Below are 24,039 nucleotides of genomic sequence, written 5' to 3'. Positions count from 1 at the left end.
AGAAGTGACTAAAATTGAAGGAAATTCTTCTGACCTGAAACCAGAAAATGGCCATTCCTCTGTACCATACTCCAAGAAAGTCTTCCAAATACAATGAAATTGGGACTGGGACTGAAATCCAAGGAGGAGACAACATATTTTTAGACCTTGAACAGATGCATGTCTCTTAAAGTAAGAGAGATGTGTATTCCTCGGAGACACTTTTCAGCGGCTGCTTTGAAACTAAGAATGAAGAAATAGGGGAAGCCATCTTTATTCAGGCTGATTTCCACTGCAAGTTCTTGGCAAATATGCCACTTCATCTTCTTAATGTAGCACAGGAAAAATGACACAGGGCAGGGAGAGAGAAGAGCAGCAATAAAGGAGTATCTTTGCAGTCTTGGCCAAAATAACTTGCAAGTTCCTTTCTTCTCTATGGTTCTCTGTAATGAGTAATCATAAACAAAAGCAAGATTTATGTATTTATAAAAGTGTAACTACTGCATTTGACTCCACAAAAGCAAAAAACTTGGATATGGTAAAATAAAATTAACAAAAGACAATTTGGAAAAATGTTTATACCTTATAACGACATACCTTCCATGTATACAAAGAATACCTACAAACCAATGAGAAAAACGTGAACAATGGCCTAAGAATATGAATGGGTAATTCTGGGAAGAAATATAAGTAGTTAATAAATAGAAGATTTTTTCAGGTTGGCATTTAATAAATTTAGTTATAGTATAGGATAAATCAGGCACTCTTGTATACTGTTCACAGAAATATTAATTATGATAACCTTTTGGGAAGAGTATTTTGTCAACTGACATCTGAGTTTAAATGATTTTCTCAGACTAAGAACTGCTTCTAGGAATTTAGGCCGCAGAAGCCGTCCATGAGTGATCTATGTATGTGCACTCATATGCATGTCTGTATGAAAGAGTGAGCACAAGAGGCATTATTATATACACAGGTGTTTAGTGCGGCATTTAGATTGTTTCCCATTTTTATCAATGGTGATTTCTTTAATAAATTTTGGTACATTTCTGTAATAGAATATTGTGAAGCTGTGAATGAAATAAAACTGTATGTATTGACATAAAAAGATAACCTAAGATTATTCAAAGAAGAAAGCAGGTTGCAAAGCAGAATTGAACAGACTCAAGCATTAATAAAGTATTCATAAAAATTAAAAGTGTACTAATATGTTTGTTTAGAAGAAAGGAATTTATAACAGCAATGTATGCTCAACAGCATGGTGCCTATATATATATATATATATATATTTTTTTTTTTTTTTTTACAGATGCTTCTTTGACAAGACCGCTTCATCATCAAGCCTCTGCCTGTCCCCACTCTCATGGAAACCCTCCTCCTCAGACTCAGCCTCCACCTCAAGTGGATTATGTTATTCCTCATCCTGTACATGCTTTCCATTCTCAGATATCTTCTCATGCAACATCTCACCCCGTGGCACCGCCACCCCCAACTCATTTAGCCAGTACAGCCGCACCGATCCCTCAGCATCTTCCTCCCACACACCAGCCGATTTCACACCATATTCCAGCCACGGCACCCCCAGCACAGAGACTGCATCCTCATGAAGTGATGCAGAGGATGGAAGTTCAAAGGAGGAGGATGATGCAGCATCCAACGTATGTATTATGTTTTCTAAAAGATGATCACGCTGTTCCTTTTCCTTCTATTTCTGTTGGTTTTTAAAACTAAAAGTCTTTAGGAGTGATGTAACCATACTAAATCTTCAGTTCACTAGAAAATTCTTTACTGAGTTGTCCTGAGTTGTAAGTCTCACAAAACAAGTTCATATCCCATTATTTAAAGAAACCATTTTCAGAATATGACCCAGGGTCATTTATTTTTGTAAGCCAGTCTTGTTTATCAGATTCTTCAATATCCCATAGTAAAGATAAATGTTAAAATTGATGATCCTGGGCAGCCCCGGTGGCACAGTGGTTTAGCGCTGCCTGCAGCCTGGGGTGTGGTCTTGGAGACCAGGGATCAAGTCCCATGTTGGGCTCCCTGCGTTGAGCCTGTTTCTCCCTCTGCCTGTGTCTCTGCCTCTCTCTCTCTCTCTCTCTCTCTGAATAAATAAATAAATAAATCTTAACCAAAAAAAAAAAAAACATTAAAAAAAAAATGATGATCCTGGGCAACAACAGATAAAGTTGTCAAAGATTTAATATATGTTACCACCCAGAGGAAAGAAGAGTCCTAGTAGAATTTTCAACAACTGACAATGAAAAAATAGCCTTCACTTAGTTTATTTACAAACTTATGTATTAAAATATTCTCCAAACATCATGAAAAGACTATAATTGAACTTTCTGAAAATTCAGGATATGATTTTTCTTTTCTTTTTTCTTTTTTCTTTTTTTTCTCTTTTCTTTTTTCTTTTCTTTCTTTTCCTTCTTTTCTTTTTTCTTTTCTTTCTTTTCCTTCTTTTCTTTTTTCTTTTTTCTTTTTCTTTTTCTTTTTCTTTTTCTTTTTCTTTTTCTTTTTCTTTTTCTTTTTCTTTTTCTTTTTCTTTTTCTTTTTCTTTTTCTTTTTCTTTTTCTTTTTCTTTCTTTTCTTTTTTATTCATGAGAGATACAGAGACATAGGCAGAGGGAGAATCAGGCTCCTCACAGGGAGCCCGATGTGGGACTCAATCCTGGAACCCCGGGATCACTCCCTGAGCTGAAGGCAGATGCTAACTGCTGAGCCACCTAAGTGTCCCCAGGATGTGATTTTTCTAATTAATGGTAGCATACTCTGTTAGTCTAATTCTGCTCGTGTATTTTTGTAAATAGAGTTTTATAGGTAAATGGCTACACTTGTATTGTCTGTGTTGTCTTTCACACCACAAAGACTAAATTGAGTAGTTGCAGTAGAGGCCATACAGCCTGAAGAGCCAACAATATTACCATTTAGCCCCTTTCAGAATGTGTTTGCAGAACTCTTGATCTAATTAATGATCTAGCACATGGGTAACTTGTTCCTTTAGTTATGTAAGATTATTTTTAGAATCTCTGACTATAACTGGCATTCTAGTATAGTAATTCCTTATATTGGCGTTTAAAATTCATATCTTCCAGTATCTAGAAAATTCTTGTTTTAAATCATTAAGCTTAAACATGCAAAATCTGTAAATACGTTAGAAATTGATAGAGAACAGGAGTTAGACTGTAAGAATGAATCTATGGAATGGTTTGTTTTTTAAGTGCCATTTGTTTAGAACTTTATGACTATTTACATTTATAAATTTGGCTGACTTTAAAAAGAGAAAATACAATAATATGAGATGCAGAGTAAGGAGTGTAAATGTAGCTAATATCAGTTTCCCATATATGTTAAATGTACTTGCATGTATTTGAAAAAAAAATGCATAAAGTTAAAAGGTTTTTCTCTTAAAATAACTTTTATGTATTAAAATGGATGTCATTACAATGTAAAACCAAGACAAAATAAAATATTTTTCTCCCTTATATGTTTACATAAAATAACTTCTTTGAACCTGCAGCATTTGCTGGGGTGTTTAATTTTTAAAATTGTGTTCCCACTAATTTCCTGTTACTATATTTAAAATATCTGCTCTAAAGAAGATATAAAGAAGATAATGTTAAAATTGCCTTTTTCCTTGGATGATATTTGAATTGGAGGCATTGTAAAAAATGAGCACTAAGAATTTGTGGGGTTATGGTTTCTTGATTTACTTATTAATCATTACATAATTTTACATTATGCTTTTATAATTTATTATAGAAGTAATTTTATTAGTAATTTATAGTTTATAATATTAATATTAGATTGTTTTTTCTACATTAAGAAATAACCAATTATTCAATTATTTCCAGTGGTCTTTTTGTGTTCTGTGTTTCCAGGCGGGCACATGAACGGCCCCCACCCCATCCACATAGGATGCACCCAAATTATGGTCATGGGCATCATATTCATGTGCCTCAGACTATGTCCTCACATCCTCGACAGGCTCCAGAGAGATCTGCCTGGTCAGTATCTTGTTTATTTCAAAGTTATGCTCAACAGTCTGTGTTAACTGTCAGAACAGATGCTTTATAATGGAGTGCCATACAGAACAGTGATGTGGAGAAACTGAATTCTTTCTTATCTGTGAGACACTGTCTCTGGCAAGTTATAAAAGCTTGAAGTGGAAAGAGGAACGTGAGTTCTGGGACAGAGAACCTTGTCAAACAGGAGTAGAGCTTTTCTGTTGGTTTTCAGGGGTATCTGCCATCAAAGTTAACTCCCTAAATGGATCTTACTCTCACAACTTCCTTATCTACTCCTCCACCTTTGTACTCAAATCTGCTTTACCACTCCTAACCCCTGTTTATTGACAAGGGAAATTGAGCCTGTGTCCTAGGTGTGTGGTCTTTTTTAGAGAAATGGAAGCAGATTTGCATTAATTTTTCTTTCTGAATCCATGTCTGTAGGCAGTCATTGAGACCTTGGTCCACAACAAGGATATTTGAGGAAAAACACAAAAATAAGAATAACTAAATAAAAATTTGGCATTTACCAATTTTACTCTTTATAAAATTTTGTTTGCCGTTGCTTTATAAGGTACAGAAGCATTTTTTCTGCTAATTATCTTGCTGCCAACAACCCAGAGACACTGTCCAATAAACAAAAGCCCTGGGAGCATCTGTAACATTCAAATAAACCAGAAAACTATTTTATATGTTCCTCAAGTAGATTCCAACTTTTAGAATGGAAGGAACCATTAAGGGTCATTCATTATATTTCCTTCCTTTGTAGGATGTGAAACTTGAGTGCAAATGCTTTGCTTTTTATGATCACAAAATTGAATTTTTGAGTTTTAATTGCTGAAATGAATTTGAAATTATTAATTAAATCTTTGGGGCTAAATTCTCTTTTTCTGAGCTGTGTCAGTTAAGAAGCTTTATATTACTTTTAAAAATGTAAATATACTCTCCCATTTCTGTTGACAATAAAGATACTCTAAAGACAACTGAAAGGTAAAGTGTTCTCGTCCTTTGTCAGGGAACTGGGAATTGAAGCTGGAGTGACTGCAGCTACTTATACACCTGGAGCACTGCATCCTCACTTGGCCCATTACCATGCACCACCACGACTTCATCACTTACAATTAGGAGCTCTTCCTTTAATGGTAAAGTAGAAAAATTTCAAAATTCTGACATGCTCCCTTTCTAAAAGTATTCTTCCTGTTCCAAGTGAAATATATTATTGGAAAATTTTTAAATGTTATTAGTTTTTATGGGTGTTTTAATGGAATATGAGAATTATTATTAGATTGAAATTGTGCTATAAAAAGATTAGATACATTAAAATCTTTATTTGTATTTGCATTGTGAAATGTACTCTTCTTAATATAAAAAATAATTTTTCTTTTATACTAAGATAGTAGTCTTGTTCCACTGTCACTAGAACATAGGCTTTATTTTGTACATTCATCTTTTTATTTTTTTATCTGCAGAAAGACTATACTAACTCTGATTTAAACAGATTCAGATCTTGATACCAATTTGAGTTCTAAAAAACAAGTTCAGCAAAGATAAATTGAATTCACTATTCATAATATCTACTAGTTATAAAAGTGGTACTGGTTAGGGAGTTTCTTTGTCCTGTGGAGGTAAAGACATTGCAGGAGTAGTTTCCGAGATGCTTTATTATTATACCTGAGACTTAGGCTTTGGAATTGAGAATGGTACTCTTACTGTGGTTATAGCATGAAAGGAACTCTTAAACAGCGGAAGCTGTTTTTGGTATTTGTAGGTCTGAGGGGTGGGGGTCACTCAGCAATTAGAAATAAAGCTGTCGGGATCCCTGGGTGGCGCAGCGGTTTGGCGCCTGCCTTTGGCCCAGGGCGCGATCCTGGAGACCCGGGATCGAATCCCACATTGGGCTCCCGGTGCATGGAGCCTGCTTCTCCCTCCGCCTGTGTCTCTGCCTCTCTCTCTCTCTCTGTGCCTATCATAAATAAATAAAAAATTAAAAAAAAAAAAAGAAATAAAGCTGTCCTCCCAATAAACCAGAACTCAGGAACAAAGGAGACTGAAGGAGGGTTACAGGGCACGTGCAGGTTAAACAATTTGAGGGGCAGGAGTTCCTTTGGTATTTTTTATTTTCCTTAGAGATGCATGTGTAGGAGGGTAGGTTATCTGCTGAGAACTTGGTATTGTTGATTTTGATTGTAAGGAAAGTTGTAGATATTTGAATAATAGGCTATTTGAAGGTTAAAAGTTACTGCTTATTTTAATTTCTTTTCTGCATATGAATTGTCTTTTAAAGCTGTAAATTCACTAGAAGTATGTTGTGATTCAGTGGAAGCTGACTAAAAAATAATGGATATTTATAAAGATGAAGAATGGTGCCCTATCTCAGAATCCCCCTTTCCTAATAAGTCTGCTGTTATTACGTACAGTAATTATTTTATAAAGTTGTGCAAACCCTGAGTAAGTAAACATAGAGCCATTATTCTTGTGGTAAATACAGAGTTAGGTTACTATAAGCTTCTGGTCACCGTGTTGATCTGGTCACAACAACCAGTCAGTACATGACCTTGTTTTGATGTCTATTTCAGTTTTTTGGGTTTTTTTTTAAGATTTTATTTATTTATTAGATTTTTAAAATTTATTTATTCATGAGAGAGAGAGAGGCAGAGACACATGCAGAGGGAGAAGCAGGCTCCATGCGGGGAGCCTGACGTGTGACTCCATCCTGGGTTTCCAGGATCATGCCCTGGGCTGAAGGCGGCGCTAAACCGCTGAGCTACCGGGGCTGCCCTCTATTTCAGTTTAAAGACACTTTATTTGATATATTGTTGAGTTATTAGCATGGAGCTTGATGGCCCGCAAAACTCGTGCTTGAATGAAGCTTATCTATATATATTTTGTCCATAAGGCATATCACACAGTCTTCTTGCACTTAGGAATACTAGTCACCAACACTTAAGCTTGGTGGCCATTTTAAACAATAAATCATCAGTAAAGAGCACAAAAATGGAAAACATGGCACTTAAATAGATCACAAAAAAGACTCACGTTTATAGTATGAGTGCTGAATGAAAAGACAGACCCTTGTTCTACCCTAGCGAGGAACATGTCAGACAATTCCAATTTTGTTGCTGCTGTATACGTGTCCATGAATAATTGAGAGAGCACAGGTATTGATTTTGTAGCTAGAAATAAATTTTATCAAGTAGGCAAATTCATAAATAATGAGGATTGAGTATGCCTAGGAAAAATTAGAAAACACTATTAAAACTTTCACTAACAGAACTAAGCAAAAAAAGGAGCAGGGTACCTTTGGTATAGAGGAGGGGAAACAAGTTTTGTTGGAAAATTTTGTGCATTTTTGTTTTGTAATATGGTTTGTTTTTTTTTTTTTGTAATATGGTTTAATAAAGTTCTCTGAAATTGACAGAATCTTACAAAAATTTTTATATGTTTAGGCTACCAAGAGCATCAGTCTTAACTTTGGGTATTTTCTACTTAGGATTCTTTGTGCAAAATAAATCAATAGAAGAAACCTGTTTTCCCATGGAACAGCTTTTTTTTTTTTTTTTTTTTTTTCTGCTTGAATTTTAATAGTTATTCTGTGAGATTATATTTGAAGAGGAGCTTAACCCTTTTATAGAGTGCTTAGTTGGAGTCATGTATACTTATGGAAGTTGAATTTTGTGAGTAGCTGAATGGAGAGAATTGAGGGTCTGAATTATTTAGTGTGTTAAAACTCAAGCCTACTCTTACTTGATTTAGCCTATGTCTTCTATTAAAATAGGTTCCTGACATGGCAGGCTATCCTCATATTCGTTACATTTCATCAGGATTGGATGGAACATCATTCAGAGGTCCTTTCAGGGGCAATTTTGAGGTATGTAATACAAATAATGAAGATATTTGCCATAATATCTTTAATGTAGAGAGAGAATATATGTATTATTAGTATTCACAGTTGAGTAGGACTGTTGCACTGGCTGGGGATCAGAAAGCAGCATAATGTCTGAATTTTTGATACTTCTGCTGGGGGTTATCACAGAAAGGTTTATAAGCAATATTAATCCACATATTTAAAGATGAATAAATGAAAATAATATAGAAATTTATTAAATCAATATAAATATCAGATAAAGAGCTATACCATTAAATGTGGGTGGAAAATCTCAACTGCTTTTGACTAAGCTTATTTTTAGAGAAACATTACTGGACAAAAGAAACTTAAGTAATTCAGCACATAGCTAACTATCTTGTTTGAGTTTTCAGGAAGAACAAATCATTTGAATATGATTTGAAGTTTTGTTTCTTCATGTCAGTTTGAAAGTTCCTTTGATTCATTTCCCTATTTTTCTATAATGATTTCATCTTCTCCATGCATACATACTGGCTTTATATAGTAACATGTAGTAATATGTTGTCCTTATCTGTAAGGATAACTTTGCCATACTACTACAATTGGCTGCGAAAAGAATTATAAATATTTGCCTTACCATATATGGCTTTTGTATTTATATTACAGGTTTATAAATATGGAACTTTATTGCTTTTACAGTATTAACAGTGTTGTTCACAAAATAATCATCCTGGCTTTTGATACTAATCTTTACCTTCAGGAACTGATTCATTTGGAAGAAAGATTAGGAAATGTGAATCGTGGTGCATCCCAGGGGACAATTGAAAGATGTACATATCCACATAAATACAAAAAGGTAAGAATTTATCCTATGAAATGTCTATTTTATTATTAAATTGCATAAAATTTAATATTATGGACCTTTTTTGAGATTGTGGAGTCTAGCAACTACATTATTTATTACTAAAACAATACATAGTTCTTTTAAATTATTGAAGGTCTAAAAATACATCCTTGAAGTTACTTTACCCTGAAGACCCAAGTCTTCCCTCCAAGAGTAAAAATCATAGTTAACACTTTCTTAGGTAATCTTTACTATAATATGCATAAAATGCATATTTTTATGCATTTACAGTAATGTCCCTATGTATGGATTTTTTCTTTCACCTTCGAAAGTAACAAAGGGGTTGATATACACACAGTTTTGCACATTTCCTATTGCTTCTCTTTCAGCATTCACAGGTCACCCATATTCTTTTTAATAGTTTATATAAAATTTCATCATATGGCAGTACTACAGTTTTTTAAAAATATTTTATTTATTTATTCATGAGAGGCACAGAATGAGAGAGAGAAGCAGAGATACAGGCAGAGGGCGAAGCAGGCTCCATTCAGGAAGCCCGACGTGGGACTCGATCCCGGGTCTCCAGGACCACACCCTGGGCTGAAGGCAGCCATTAAACCTCTGAGCCCCCCAGGCATCCTAGCAGTACTATAATTTAACCTCGCCATTTATTTGGACATTTAATCTACATTTCTTATATTCTGCCCTCAATTCCTTTTTTTTTTTTTTATTTTTATTTATTTATGATAGTAACACACAGAGAGAGAGAGAGAGAGAGAGGCAGAGACATAGGCAGAGGGAGAAGCAGGCTCCATGCACCGGGAGCCCGACGTGGGATTCGATCCCGGGTCTCCAGGATCGGGCCCTGGGCCAAAGGCAGGCGCCAAACCGCTGCGCCACCCAGGGATCCCTGCCCTCAATTCCTTATGGAGTAGTATATCTAGAAGTTAAGGAGCAGACATGTTAAATAACTTTCTTTCAATAATGTCCTCTGCTACACAGAGAATGAAAACAACTGTTCTTTGTATTTTTTTGTTTTCTAAGAGTATTAGTGAGGTGTTACCATTGAATTTAAGTCCTTTCAGCTATGTAAGCTAAAGACTATAATTAGCATTAATTTATTTGGATATTTGAAATATTCATTAGTAAAATAAAGTTCATTTACCTGTACTCATGATGGGACAAAAATAGTGTTTATCTTATGTATCATCCTAATTGTGGATTAAAAATAATAGAAACTAATGAATTCCTGTTACATTTGATTTTGCTTTTGATGCTATTTAAGGGCCTTATAAACAACAGTTGGTGGTAGTCACTTAATTCATCCATTAATTCATGACAGCCATACCTGGGAAATAAGTTGTGGGTCTGAATGTGTGGTTTTGTTTTGTTTTTGTTTTTCAAATAAACACAGACTTTACTCAGTTGTTCAATAATGTCATCTCTACTAATAAGGTAACAACTGATTGGTTCTCACAGAGGAAACTGCACTGCAAACAAGATGGGGAAGAAGGGACTGAGGAAGACACAGAGGAAAAATGTACTATCTGTTTGTCTATTTTAGAGGAAGGTGAAGATGTGAGGTAACTAGACATTAATTATTTAAAAACCTATTGTCAAAATTGTACAAGAGATTTTATTTGAAAGAGGACTAGAAAGCAAATACAGATGGCATACCCTATTACCAATGCCTGACAGATAGAATTGCCTTTTTACAGTGAGTGGAAGAATAGAAAGATGAAAGTCTTTGTATTACCAGCAGAGGGGTGGGAATGGAAAGTATACTGCCTCTTTTAGGGGCCCACCAAGATTTGGCCAGGAAAATTTTGTAATCAAATTGTCTTCTTTAAATCTTTCAGAAAGGAGAATTTGGATGCTTCCGAATTTAAGACAGTTATATTCATGTATTCTTCAAAGTTTAAAGAAGGCAGTCCTGATTAGCTCCATGCAGTGTGTTTTACAGCATCTTTCATAAATTAGCTGTGTCCTAAAATTTCCTCTCAGCTTATAGGACTATTCTCTTCTTGCAATTTTGTGATTTGGAAATGTTACTGTGCTAACCCACTGTTAATTTTAGGCATTTTCTTTTTTCTTTTTTTTTTTTTTCTTCTCTTTTCCTTCTTTTCTTTTTTCTTTTTTCTTTTTTCTTTCTTTTTTCTTTCTTTCTTTTTTTGAGAGAGAGAGGGAAAGGGCAGAGGGAGAGAGAGAGAGAGAATCTCAAACAGGTTCCAGGTTCCATACCCAGCGGGGAGCCCGGCATGGGGCTCAATATCACAGAGTCTGAGATCATGACCTGAGCCGAAATCAAGAGTCAGACTCTTGACCTACTGAGCCACCCAGGTGTCCCAGCCATTTTCCTTTTCTTTCTTTCTTTCTTTCTTTCTTTCTTTCTTTCTTTCTTTCTTTCTTTCTTTCTTTCTTTCTTTCTTTCTTTTCTTTCTTTCTTTCTTCTTTCTGTCTTTCCATTTTCTTTTTGTATTTCTTAAATAATTGTTTTATTTTTATTTTTTCTAGTGTAACATCTCATATGAAACAAGTTCTATAAGATAACAGAACCACATGATGATTTTGTTTCTCTAATATATAAGGATAACTTTTTCATATTTCTTTAGTTGGCTGAGAGAAAAAAATTATGCACAGTTGGCTACCATATCACATATTAAGGCTATTTCAAACACATTTTTTTTTAAGATTTTATTTATTTGAGAGAGAGTGTGTGTGAGCACACAAGCAAGTAAGAGGGGCAGAAGGAGAGGGAGCAGACTCCAACTGAGCAGGGAGCCCAGTGTGGGCCGATCCCAGGACCCTGGGATCATGACTTGAGCTGAAGGCAGACACTTAACCAGCTGAGCCACCCAAGTGCCCCTAGAGGTGTTTCAGAACACTGTATTTCTAACAAAGGTTTACAAATATGGAAGGTGTAATTGTTTTTATAGCATTGACAATGCTGTTCATGCAGTAATTGGAACACCTCTTTTTAGCTACTAATTTTGCAAAATATTACAAAGTCTGAAAATGTGTGACAACTCCTAACAGTGAATGGAAGTAGAAGTGGACACTTAAGTAGTAACTTCTATCTCACTGTTCATTTAGATTTAATATTATCCTTTATTACCTGGAAGCATTATTTCTCAATTTCTAACTGATAATTTAGTATAGTATAGTGAAATAAACATCTTTTAACCTACTTTTATTTTTTCCATTAATTTTTTATTGAGATATAATTGACATAATATCGTATTAATTTCAACTTATACAACATGGATTGATAATACAAATTTATTCCAAAACAGATTTACCTACCTTTAAAAGAGTAGCATTGTATTAAGTGGATATAATAATATAATTGAAAACAATATTATTAACCTTTAATCATATATGGAAGTTTAATGTATAAAGATCCTCTAGATAAAAAATAATATTGCGTATTAAGACATTCCTTAATTGGTATATATTTACTGTAATAGTGCTGATGTTTTTGAGAGATAATTAAATGTATTTTTAAAGTGCTGAATAAATGTATAGTGATTTGATATTAAAAATATATTTGCAGCATTATATAACAGGGAACATACTGCCAACCTCATTGCGTTGGCAGCTCAGGTATAGAAACCAAGCTGGAATAATTGCTAGTATAATTGTCATCCTTAAAATTCCTAAGATTTGATGTAATTTGGTTCCATAGCTGTGACGGTTAATTATCAAGATCACTTATAAATTATATTGCTCAAAGAGTAATTTAATTCAGGTGTAACTCATGAGGTTGTGTATGACTTTGGTTTTTTTTTTTTTTTTTTTTTTCCCCAGAAGGGAAAGATGCCTAGTAACTTCAAAACACTGGAGAATTATTAGATTTAAAAATAAATACATGTGCAGTTGTCATGAAACTCATTTTTGCAATATTTGCTTTTTGTTTTCTTTGCCTATAATAGACGCCTTCCCTGTATGCATCTGTTCCACCAAGTGTGTGTTGACCAGTGGTTGATTACCAATAAGAAGTGCCCCATATGCAGAGTGGACATTGAGGCCCAGCTGCCAAGTGAAAGTTGACAACATGTTTCAGAACTTTTGCCCTCCCTCTCATTCCCATCCTCCTGGTACTGCAGTCAACCAAAGATGGCGTGACTTACCTGCGCAGATTTGGAAGCCTTGAACTTAAAGTGTGGCTCTGCTATATGGTACAACTAATGCTAGACCTACAGTTTATGTATACAGTTGAGTTTGATGTATTTATAAAAGCTTTTTTTTTTCTAGATTTGACATTTTTCCTGTATCATTTTACTGTATTTTTGCATGGTTCCTTGTATTGCATTTCTTTGCACATATTATGGGCTTGTGACCCTAAACTTGCAGGCAAGATTAGCTGCTTTAGTAAGTAGAATTTTGTGGTCTTTTTGTTTTTTACATAGTACCAGGTCTTGAGAATTATGAATTTTTTTATCCATTACTAACCTTTAATTTAATCAATCATGTACTTTAGTTTAATGTATAAAGATCCTCTAGAAAATGATAATATTGTGTATTAAGACATTCCTTAATTAGGACAAAATGGCTGCTGTATATTTACAATATGGAGTTCTGAGTTAAATACCATCCTTAATACTGGGAACAGAATACAAACCATATTCAATCAGATGCAGGTGGTATTCACATCACCAGAGTGATCAATAGAAATTTTCTTGGTGTATCCTTTTCCTTTCAGCACAATGCAGATAGAGTTGAATATTGATATCATACATTTAGACTGCTGTTCTGATTGTATTTATCTTTTTCCTACATCGTTTAGAACTTTATTTCCCTGAGTCAGTTTTTGCTGCTGTGAAACAGCTCTGATGAACACTAAATATTAATTTCAATTAGCTGGATTGTACATACTTGCAGATTTAACAAAATTTTAGGGAAATTAAAGAAGACATGTAGAATTTTGTTCAGTCTTCTGCTAAGCACGTGTAGTAAGGATATCTGCTTAATATTGATTTTGTAATTAACACATTCAGTCAGGATTTAGAATTGCAGTCATTGGCAGGTATCTCTGCATTCATAGAACTTCTAAAGGTCCCAGGATCACTTTTAAGGGATTTTATTAGTTTAAAGATAAATAAAGTCAGCTGAATCTACATGTCTCTTGTTTTATTTCTCTTTAAACTTGAAAACAGTAAATCTGCAGATACTGTGAGGCACAAATTATACTGTCAACCTACTGTTGCTCTGGTTTTAGACTCCCACTTCATACATTACCAAGAGTCGATCACTGATTTAAAATTTTTAATTTCTATAGTTAAGATTTACTGCATAATATAGAATATAAAGTTAAGTTAACATACTAACATTTCTCCTTTGGAGAAAGTTTTAATCCACTTCAGGATGCATATTATCAAGATACTTTCATATACAGGATAGCCTAATTTTATTTGTCTAAATATGCTTAATATGCCCCAGATTGCAAATGCATCAGTCAGTAACGTCACTGTCTGTATGTGGAAGACATGTTCCCATGGATCATATGTGAAGATGTCAATAAGCTTGCATTAAGCCACCTGCTTTGTAAGTGGATTGATTAATAAATAACTTATATTTCTATTGTCTTTGTGTTTCATAATTAGTTTTATATAAAACAGTATATCAAACATTTTGGAACGCAAAAATAGTGATCTCACTCAAGTTGACATTGCATAATTTTCATGTTCATTCAGTTATGGCTACTTTTTTTGTATTAGTATAACACTGTAGTAATTGTCAATATCAACATGCTTCAACATAGTTATGTGTGGAGATAGAGGATGGACTACAGTTATGAAATTTGGATATAAAATAACATTTTTTAAAAAGAATGCTTGATGATTAGGCTGCAGTTGTAGACGGGCCTAGGAGGGAGACAAAGAATGACCATGGCCCATGCCTGCCATCTTACTAGGAAAAAGAGCAAGTAGCTTGTGTTTAAGTAACCTGTGATGGGTATAGGACTTTGCACTGGAAAAGCCAGGGTCTGTGTCTAGGGTGGAAGTATAGATGGGGAGAATTCTATACAATGGAGTCCTTTTGATGTTCCCCAAAACACAAGAACAGATTTCTCTATTTTTTAATATTACATCAGATTTAGATGCACGACTACCTGTTGACCTGTTTCATAATTGCTACTGATTTTTTTTATGTAGATAAAGCATTATTACTTTAAAATTTATTTAATACAAGTATTTGTGGCATAAACCTGGATTGTTAATGCAGGAGCTTAGTAAGCTACTGCAATTAGATACAGAAAATGTGATTAGTAATGAACCAAGTACAGAAGAAAATAATATAACTTTTGTGCTTTGTTTTGGTGTCTTCCATATCCTGCTGCATCTTATGTCAAAATGAAAATTCAGTGATAGCTGTCCAAATACTTTAGAACTAAAATTCTTTTGTCAGAAAATCCTTATTTTTATTGTTGTTAATATGCAAGTGATAAACTGATATTTGAAACGTTTTTCTTACTCTGGTGACTTTATTTTAAAAGCTGCTAACACACCTCAATCATTTGAACCATAACAATGTGACATACAGAAAACTAGCTCTTTTAAAAATGGTATTTGTAACACTAAAATTAAAACACAGACTGGACATTTCACTATTAGTTTGTCATAAATGAGAATAGTTTAATTCTGTAGGAAATGCATCCTGATTTCGAAATTACCTTCCAAATCCTCTGGAAACGCAGTGAATTTTTTTACTTTTTCAAGACTTCGTGGGGCACCTGGCTAGGTCTGTTGGTAGAGCATGTGACTCTTGATTTTGGGATTGTAAGTTTGAGCCCCATGTTGGGTATAAAGATTACTTAAAAATAAATCTTAAAAAAAAAAGAATGCATCACAATATTAGATATATTAAGGTTGAAATATCTTCTCTCGGTTATAGATTCAGTCATTTTCTTAAGAATTACAGTTAACTCTTGAATAACACAGGTCCACTTAAACATGGACCTTTAAAAAAAAAACTTGGACTTTTTCAATAATACTGTACAGTAAATGTATTTTTCTTATATTTAAAAAATTTTTTTAAAAAATTTATCCATATGATAGTCTTAACATTTCTTTTTCTAGCTTAGCTACTTTATTGTAATTCAGTATATAATTCATTTGATATACAAAACATGTTATGATCATGTAATCTATAAGGCTTCTGGTCAGCAGTAGGTTGTTGTTAGTAGTTATGTTCTGGGGGAGTCAAAAGTTACACATGGATTTTTGGCTGTGTAGTTGGTGCCCCTAACTCCCCTCTATTGTTCAAGGGTCAACTATATGTCCAAAACAACTATTTCTTCTTTTTTCCTTTTTTTTTTTTTTTTTTTTAGGTAGGCTCTGTGCCCAGTATAGAGCCCAATGTGGGACTTGAACTTCTGACCCTGAAATTGAGACCTGAGCTGAGATCAAGAGCCAGTGCTTACCAACTGAGCCATCCAGGCACCCCCACTACTATTTCTAAGAAAAATAAATGTTACCTATTTTGTAGGATCTACTGGGCAAAATTTCCTCTCTGTCCTATGTATTCTGAACAAATTCACAGGCCACACCAATGATTTCAGACAAGAGCTTTGAATTGTGCAGCTTTGAACAACTTAAGCTTTCTGAGCCTCATCTTTCTCATCTATAAGACAGAATAGGTTGTTACAGGAATTAAATGAGATAACAAGTGCAAAGAGCTTTGTGTGTAGTATATACTTAAAAGTTCTCCCAATGCTCACTGCATTCCACCCTACCACCCAAAACAACTCTTGCCCTTGATAGCAAATGGTAGCATAGCATGGTGCTGAACCATAAATCAGTGTTTATCGCTAATCTTTCTCTTACAGAATCCAAGAAGATAATTACTAGATAAGAAAGAGCAATTCTCTTCAGCCCTTCTTTGATGGGTTGGAATTTTTCCTCTATTAGAGGAATGGAGGATCCCTAGCACATTTGCTTCTTCCCTTTTGTATTACAGTCACAACAGGGACATAGTTGCCCATCAATACCATCCAGTGCTGTGTTTTAGACAGCCATAGCCAGTAGATCAGAATTGGCAAAGGATATGAAATAATTTGTCCTCTCTGATCTAAGGGAAAATTTTATAGAGACATTAACAACTAGAATTTCTTATTCTCTCCTAATTTCCCTACTCACCAAATTGTGTTATGCAGGGACCTGGTGCTGCTCATTGCAGGTCAGTTAAGCACATACCACTGTGCTGCTTATATTGTTCTATTGGCTTCTTCTAGGCTTTTTTTTTTTTTTTTTAAGATTTTATTCATGAGAGACACACAGAGGAGGCAGAGACACAGGTAGAGGGAGAAGCAGGCTCCATGCAGGGAGCCTGACGTGGGACTCGATCCAAGTCTTCAGGATCACACCCTGGGCTGCAGGCAGCACTAAACTGCTGCACCACCGGGACTGCCCTCTTCTAGGTTTATTTTTAGGCTAATAACTATCACTGAGAACATATGGGAGGTATGGGTTTCTAGGAGAAAAATCAATTTGATTAGCCCAAACAAATTGTGTCTCTTTTAATTCTTTATCATCACTACAGAGAATGGACTGGATTCACGAAATACAAATTTTCATTATGGGCTCTGCTGAATCTTAAGTATGAACTGCTAAGTTAGTTTTGCTTTATTTTTTATTTTATTTCATTCATTCATTCATTCGAGACACACAGAGAGGCAGAGACACAGGCAGGGGCAGGCTCCATGCAGGGAGCCCAATGTGGGACTCAATCCCTGGTCTCCAGGATCAGGCCCTGGGCTGAAGGCGGCGCTAAACCACTGAGCCGCCTGAGCTGCCCTATTTTTTCATTTTTTAAAAAAAAATTTATTTATTTGTTCATGACAGACACAGAGGCAGAAACACAGGCATAGGGAGGAGAAGCAGGCTCCATGCAGGAGCCCAGTGCAGGACTCGATCCCAGAACTCCAGGATCACGTCCTGAGCTGGAGGCAGACGTTCAACTGCTGAGCCAGCCAGGTGTCCCCAAATCAGTTTTGCTTTAGGTAGTAATATTCAATATATATGTGGGGAGAAAGCTTTGGAAAGTGTAGAATTCTGCATATTGTCATGGATACATTATGCTCTGTAAAGGAAAAATCTGACTTTTTCCACTGCCTGTGTGGCTGGTAGCGCAATTTAAGACACTCAGCTTTCCAATCTGACAGTTCAAGGATGATCCAAAGGCTTGCCCCTTGCCTCTTACGTATGTGGAAATTCTTCCATAATATGGGATACTCCAAACTTGCTATCCTAGGGATTGTATTCTTTGGATTTTCAAGAGCTTTTATAAGAGGAGATAAAGGAATCAGAAGAGATGTGGTAAGTCTCCCACCCAAGGCATCCCAACGTGCCTTTAAAAGGAATAAATGTCTTTACTGAACTGCTATCTAGACTACCATACTGTTAGCATTTGCTCAGAGAATAAGTTGTTATGGTATACCTGGTTTCCTAGAACCTAACTATAAGCCACACACTCCCCAGAGGTTTCTATTATCTATTGCTGTGAAATAATTATTTGTTTCTAACTCTAAAACTTAGTGGCTGAAATACCCAACATCTTAGTTTCTGTGGGTCCAGAATTTGGAAGCAGCTTAGGTGGTGGTTCTGGTTCAGGGTCTCTCATGAGGTGACAGTCAAGATGATAGTGGAGGCCTGCAGTCTGAAGCTTTTATTCAGTCTGGATGATCTGCTTCTAAGCTCACTCACATGGCTGTTGATAGCCAACTTTGGTTCCGTGTTGCCTTTTGGCCAAGAGACCGCTCTTCCTCCTGTCGACAGCCATGTGAATGAGCCATCTTGGACCTAGTCCAGATTCAAGGGGAGGGGAGATAGCTTGTTAATAGAAGTGGTAGCAAAAAAATTATCACCATATTTAACCTACCCTGGTTAGGTAAAAACAAAGCCTATTGCTTTGTTAGAATTAGTACTATAACTTCCTAGGCTTATTTAGTTCCTCCCCCCCCTCTCCCAAATCAAAGTTTAGCATATGGAAAAGCGATGTGCACAAAATGATATTTATATTCTCAAGCATAATCATCAGGGGAATCAGTAGCAAAGAACTTTAACTTCTCTGGGCTGATATTTGAGTAAAAGAAACCTATAGGACAGAGATAGCCAGGTATTTCTGTAATTTAGAAATTCTTTTCTGCAGTATTCTTGATAAATGATTATTGTGATGGTTAATTTTATGTGACAACTTGACTGCGCTATAGAGTGCCTAGACACTTGGTCAAACATTGTTCTGGGTATACCTGTGGAGGTCATTCTAGTTGAGATTAACATTTGAATGTCTGTAGACTATAAGGCAGATTGCCATCCATAATGTGGTTGGGCCTGTCCAATCAGTTGAAGGGCTGAATTTAAAACAACAAAAAAACCTTGCCTCCCATGCCTCCCACATTACTCATTGAATAAGGGAGAATTCCTCTTGCCTGATTCATCTTTTCTTGCCTTTAGACTCGAACTGAGACATGGGCTTTTCCTGGATCTCTGGCCTACCAGCCTTTGGATTTGGAACTATACTAATGGCTTTTCTGGGTCTCTAGCTTACAGACTGGAGAGTGTAAGACTTGTCAATTTCCATCATTGTGTGAGCCAATACGATATAATCAATCTTTCTTCTGTGTCTCCCTCCTCCCTCCTTCCATTCTCCACCCCCCACCCCTTTCTCTCGACCCCTAAGGCAATTATCATGCCTCTGGTTATATTCTTCCAGTGATAATGATGTCACTACTTATTGAAGAAGCACATTTCTTTTATACACAGTTACAATTATTCTTTATTTTTTGGGTAAATGTTCCTATAACTTCAGTCATGAGGTCCTATTCTACACTCTAGAGCAATGCGAAAATAAATTTGGTGTCTTTCTATATGCTACTACCCCTTCAGATAAAGGGACAGCTATTTTGATTTTTTTAAGTCTTCCCCAAGTGAACTATCCTTACTACCCATGACTTTGTTTAACCTGGATCTTATGCATCTTAGCTATTCTTGTCACCATTTTCTGGATACTTCTGGCTTGTTAATGTTTCTTCAAAGTGTGGTACCTATAAATAATCATTACTCCAGATGTGATCTGAGCATTTAAAAAATATGGAATTACCTGAATTCAGCTCATGCGAAGTCTTGGAATGGTGGTATTTTCTAAGGGAGCACAGATTTTCTGAAAGACAAGTGTGCACATAGAAGGAATAACAATGAACTGGAGGGGCATCTGGGTGGCATGCAACTCTTGATCTTGGTGTCATGAGTTTGAGCCCCACGTTGGGTGTAGAGATTAAAGATCTTTTTAAAAAATTGGAAAAGGATTACAAACTGAAGGGAAATGAGACATAATCTTTATTCTATCATCTATGTGAGACTGGGATTAGCTCTCATGTCCAAGTAGGCCTGCACACCCCCAGGTGCAGGTAGTCTAGGATTGAGGCTGTTACTGATAAGTCAACTTGATATTCTGACTGGGACACTCCATTCTGCAGCTCCTCAGGATTCTACCAAAGCTGATAGGATATGATACAAAAATAAGAGTTCCTTATTCTAATTAAGAGTTGTAATTGAGAGAATAGGAAATGCATGTTGTAATTAAGAGAATAGGAAATGCATGAATAATTGAACAGCATAATTTTACAACTCTTGAGTCAATGGTTTATTATCCTTAACAGAACTTGTACCTGTTCTAAGGAGGAATGAATTAGATTTTTATCCTTTCATATATGTTATCTATATTTTAAGCACCATGAAGGTAGGGACCCAGCTTTTGTGCCTTTTTTCCTGTCCAGTATGTACAGTGCCTTGCTTATAGAACACATTAAGTTTATTTAAAAACAAAGGGTGTGCCTGGTTGTCTCAGTCAGGCAATTGACTCCTGGTTTCAGCTCAGGTCATGATCTCAGGGCCATGGAATCGAGCCCCGCGTTGCACTGGGTTCCATGCGCAGTGGGGAGTCTGCTTGAGAGTCTCTTCCTCTTCCTCTACCTCTGGTCTTCCCTCCTTGTGCCCTCTCTCTCTCCCTCAAATAAGTCTTAAAAAAAAAAAAAAAAAAAAAAAAAAAAAAAACCTTGGATAATTCACAAGCCCGGAGGTCTAGATTTTAAAGAATCATTTTAAGTGGAGGCCCACGGAGGCACTAGAAAGGTGTTTGTTTCTACCTCTCCGGGTCATTATGCTTCTGAGCAAGCTTACAGGCCCTAGACTGGGACATATCAATGCACTCTGCTCAGCCAGTAATAGGTTACCTGGTTACCTGCATGGGATAGATTATATTAAGGTGAAGGATATCAAGATGGTTTGCAAGCAAGGCAGAGGAAAAGGCTTTCTTTTTGTAAGAAAAATGACCTATCCTCCCCCCTTCCCAAAGAAATTAGCAATGGAAGTTACTATCTTTTTTTTTCTTAAAGATTTTATTTACTTACTTGAGAGAGCACGAGCGGGGGGATGGGGAGGGGCAGAAGGAGAGGGAGAAGCAGACTTGTTTTTCCACAGATTTCTTCCCATTGCTCCCACTTCTTGAACCCTTTGCCATCCCTGCCTGCTAAATTATAACCCTTTCTTCCAAGCTCAGCCCAGATATTTCCTTTTCAGTAAGCCTTCCTTTATCTACCCAGAATTAGTCTTCTCCTTTGTGCTCAGTCTTTTTTTTTTATAGGTTCTGCCTCTTATAGTAAGTTTGTTCTAATACGTCTCCCCTTCATTGTTTTGAACTTGAGGCCGTGGTTTCATACTTTATTTTCCCCTGTGCCTTGCACAAACTGATATTTCAATGTTAATATAGCAAATATATTTTGTCTTCCAGCTAGTTGAAAGAAAAGAAATCAGAGATAGGCAGAAATGGGTGAGGATGGGTAAGAGAAATGGGATAAAGGCAACTGGGGAGGAGAACATGATAGTATATTGGGAAGATCACTGAATTCTGACAAAAATCTGCTGTGAAGGGGGATCCCTGGGTGGCTCAGTGGTTTAGCGCCTGCCTTCAGCCCAGGGTGTGGTCCTGGAGACCCGGAATTGAGTCCCACATCAGGCTCCCTGCGTGGTGCCTGCTTCTCCCTCTGCCTGTGTCTCTTCCTCTCTCTCTCTCTGTCTCTCTCATGAATAAATATCTTAAAAATACAAAAAAAAAAAAAAAAACCTGAAAATAGCAATTTTGTCAACGATCTCATTCACAAATTAATGATATATAAATTTAACCAGGCCCTTGATGCCCTATGGTCTGGAATAATAGCCCTGAAACTCACCAAGGACATTAGTGGAAAAACATTCTTCAAGGATGTAGAGACTATAAACATGAGCTGAGCTTTTGGACTTATATGATATACTAGTAGGTAGCCCAAATGAGAGTCCTAATAAAAATTCAACAATAAATAAGCACCTTATTTATTCCAGGCACTAGAGGTAGAATAGTGCGCCAAACCCATATCCCTGTCCTCATGGAGCTTACATTCTAGTGCATTTGTTGAAATTAGCCCCTGAGTTAAGCTTCAGAGGGTCCTAGTGGCCTGCCTTTCGGACTTCTAGAAGAGCTGTTAGATTTCCAGCCCTGAACTAACCTAGGGCAATTTTTGCTGCCTGAAGTTCTTGAGTTCTGCAACAGTGGCTGTGAAGTATTCCCAATGAGGAAAGGTCCTGGAAATCTGAGAAAAAGACTCCTAGGCCAGGAGAAAGAGGTGAGTATGTACCTAAATAAGAAATTGGAAGCAAGGATTGTCTGACAAACAGCAAGCAAATCTTTGACCATTCAGAACAGTCCTGATAGCCAAGGCTGTAAGTTTCTACCCCAAATTGGGGGATTTTGATGTCAGGAAAGAGTTCCCATCTGCACTCTAGTACTTAAACATTTGTGTGAGATTCTCAGAATCTCTGTCTCTGACTCCTTTTCATGGTATTTGAAGTCACAAGGCAACAGCTACCTTGAAGCCCCGTAGTTCCTGCCAAGCCAAGCCACTCACCTTGTCTTCAGTTATGCCAGTTCGGTACCCATAGTCCGTGCTTTTGCTTGGGGTGCTCCATCTGTCTGCAATAATCTCCCTTCACTCTATAAACACTGGAGTTCATGTGTACATCTTTCAAAGCAGTACTTGACCAAGAAATTAAAGTGAATTGATCATGTGGAATTTTACCATACTCTAAAGGACCACTGGCCTTTAAGAAATTTAGTTTTGGTTAATATTTGATTTCCTTCAATGACTGTTTTAATCTTTTCCCACTCTTTCTGCCAAATGTAAATACTGTGACAATGGTAAATACAGTGGAAAGAGCACAGTCTTTGGAATCAGATTGGAATAGAAATCCCAGCTTTGAAACTCAGAAGCACTATGATTGCACCCAAGACATTTAACCATTCTGAGCCTTAGTTTCTTCATCTGTCAAGTTGGGATAATACATGATGGATGTTAGATTTATTTGATCAATTCGCAATATATACAAATATCTAATCATTATGTTGTGTATCCAAAACTAATGTTATATGTCAATTAAACCTCAATAAGGGATGCCTGGGTGGCTCAGTGGTTAAGTGTCTGCCTTTGGCTCAGATCATGATCTTGGGGTCCCAGGATTGAGTCCCCACATCAGGCTCCTCACATGGAGCCTGCTTCTCCCTCTGCCTGTGTCTCTGCCTCTCTCTCGGTGTCTCTCATGAATAAATAAATAAAATCTTTAAAAAAAAAAAACCAATTATACCTCAATAAAAAAATGACAAAACATTTGGGATAATATATTAACCTACTTTATAAAGATTGTTGAGTTGAGTATTCAACAAGAAAATTAATGTAAATTAGTATATAGGAAGTGTGATCAATAAATGTTACCTGAGATAGAATAGAACAGGAAATGGAGAACTAGGGGCACCTCACTGGCTCAGTTGGTAGAGTTGTGACTCTTTATCTCCAGGTCCTGAGTTCAAGCCCCACAATGAGTGTAGAGATTGCTTGAAAAAAAAAAAAAAAAAAAAAAGACTACAATGCATTAAACTAAAGGTTGAATCAAAAAGTTTATTTGTAAAGTTTCAGGTTAGTTGCAGTGAAGGATACAAAAGAAATATTCCATTTTTAACGAAAATACAATCTAATATGGATTAAATTATTCAATTTTGATAATGTCAAGTCAGTTAATAAAAGCACTTTGCCATTCACAATATTCCTATTTACAAAGCCCTGTGAGTGGGTGAGGATTGTTACTTTCATAGCTTTTTTTTTTTTTACTTTCATAGCTTTTAATAACGTCACAACATTATAACAAAAATACAATTTTACTCACAACCTCAGTGCACTAAACATCTGTTTTTCCTTCCTAAGACGTTTTCACTGGATACCTAATTTTCAGTAATCAGTCAATGGATAAACAAATCTTTCCAAGCCAGATAGTAGCAGC

The 24,039-nt window shown here is 36.0% G+C and overlaps 1 protein-coding gene across 8 annotated transcripts in view; it reads left to right on the top strand.

Moving 5' to 3' along the window:
• The window catches only part of RNF111 (ring finger protein 111), a 129,823-nt gene extending 115,561 nt beyond the window's left edge, over nt 1-14,262 (top strand). For 4 of the 8 annotated variants that reach the window (XM_041744167.1, XM_041744168.1, XM_041744165.1 and 1 more), the window contains exons 8-14: nt 1,289-1,637; nt 3,837-3,989; nt 5,005-5,131; nt 7,765-7,857; nt 8,594-8,689; nt 10,133-10,260; nt 12,610-14,262. In XM_041744167.1, the coding sequence (XP_041600101.1) occupies nt 1,289-1,637; nt 3,837-3,989; nt 5,005-5,131; nt 7,765-7,857; nt 8,594-8,689; nt 10,133-10,260; nt 12,610-12,727 (1,064 nt within the window). In that variant the 3' untranslated portion in view covers nt 12,728-14,262. The remainder of the gene's footprint in view (nt 1-1,288; nt 1,638-3,836; nt 3,990-5,004; nt 5,132-7,764; nt 7,858-8,593; nt 8,690-10,132; nt 10,261-12,609) is intronic. The other 4 variants (XM_041744172.1, XM_041744171.1, XM_041744170.1 and 1 more) reach the window with 3 other exon arrangements.
• The last annotated feature ends 9,777 nt before the right edge of the window (nt 14,263-24,039 follow it).

This window comes from Vulpes lagopus, chromosome 2 (assembly GCF_018345385.1).
Source record: "Vulpes lagopus strain Blue_001 chromosome 2, ASM1834538v1, whole genome shotgun sequence".
NCBI classification, from domain to species: Eukaryota; Metazoa; Chordata; class Mammalia; order Carnivora; family Canidae; genus Vulpes; species Vulpes lagopus.
The sequence above is the reverse complement of the archived record's forward strand: the minus strand, read 5'-3'. Positions and strand labels throughout refer to the sequence as shown.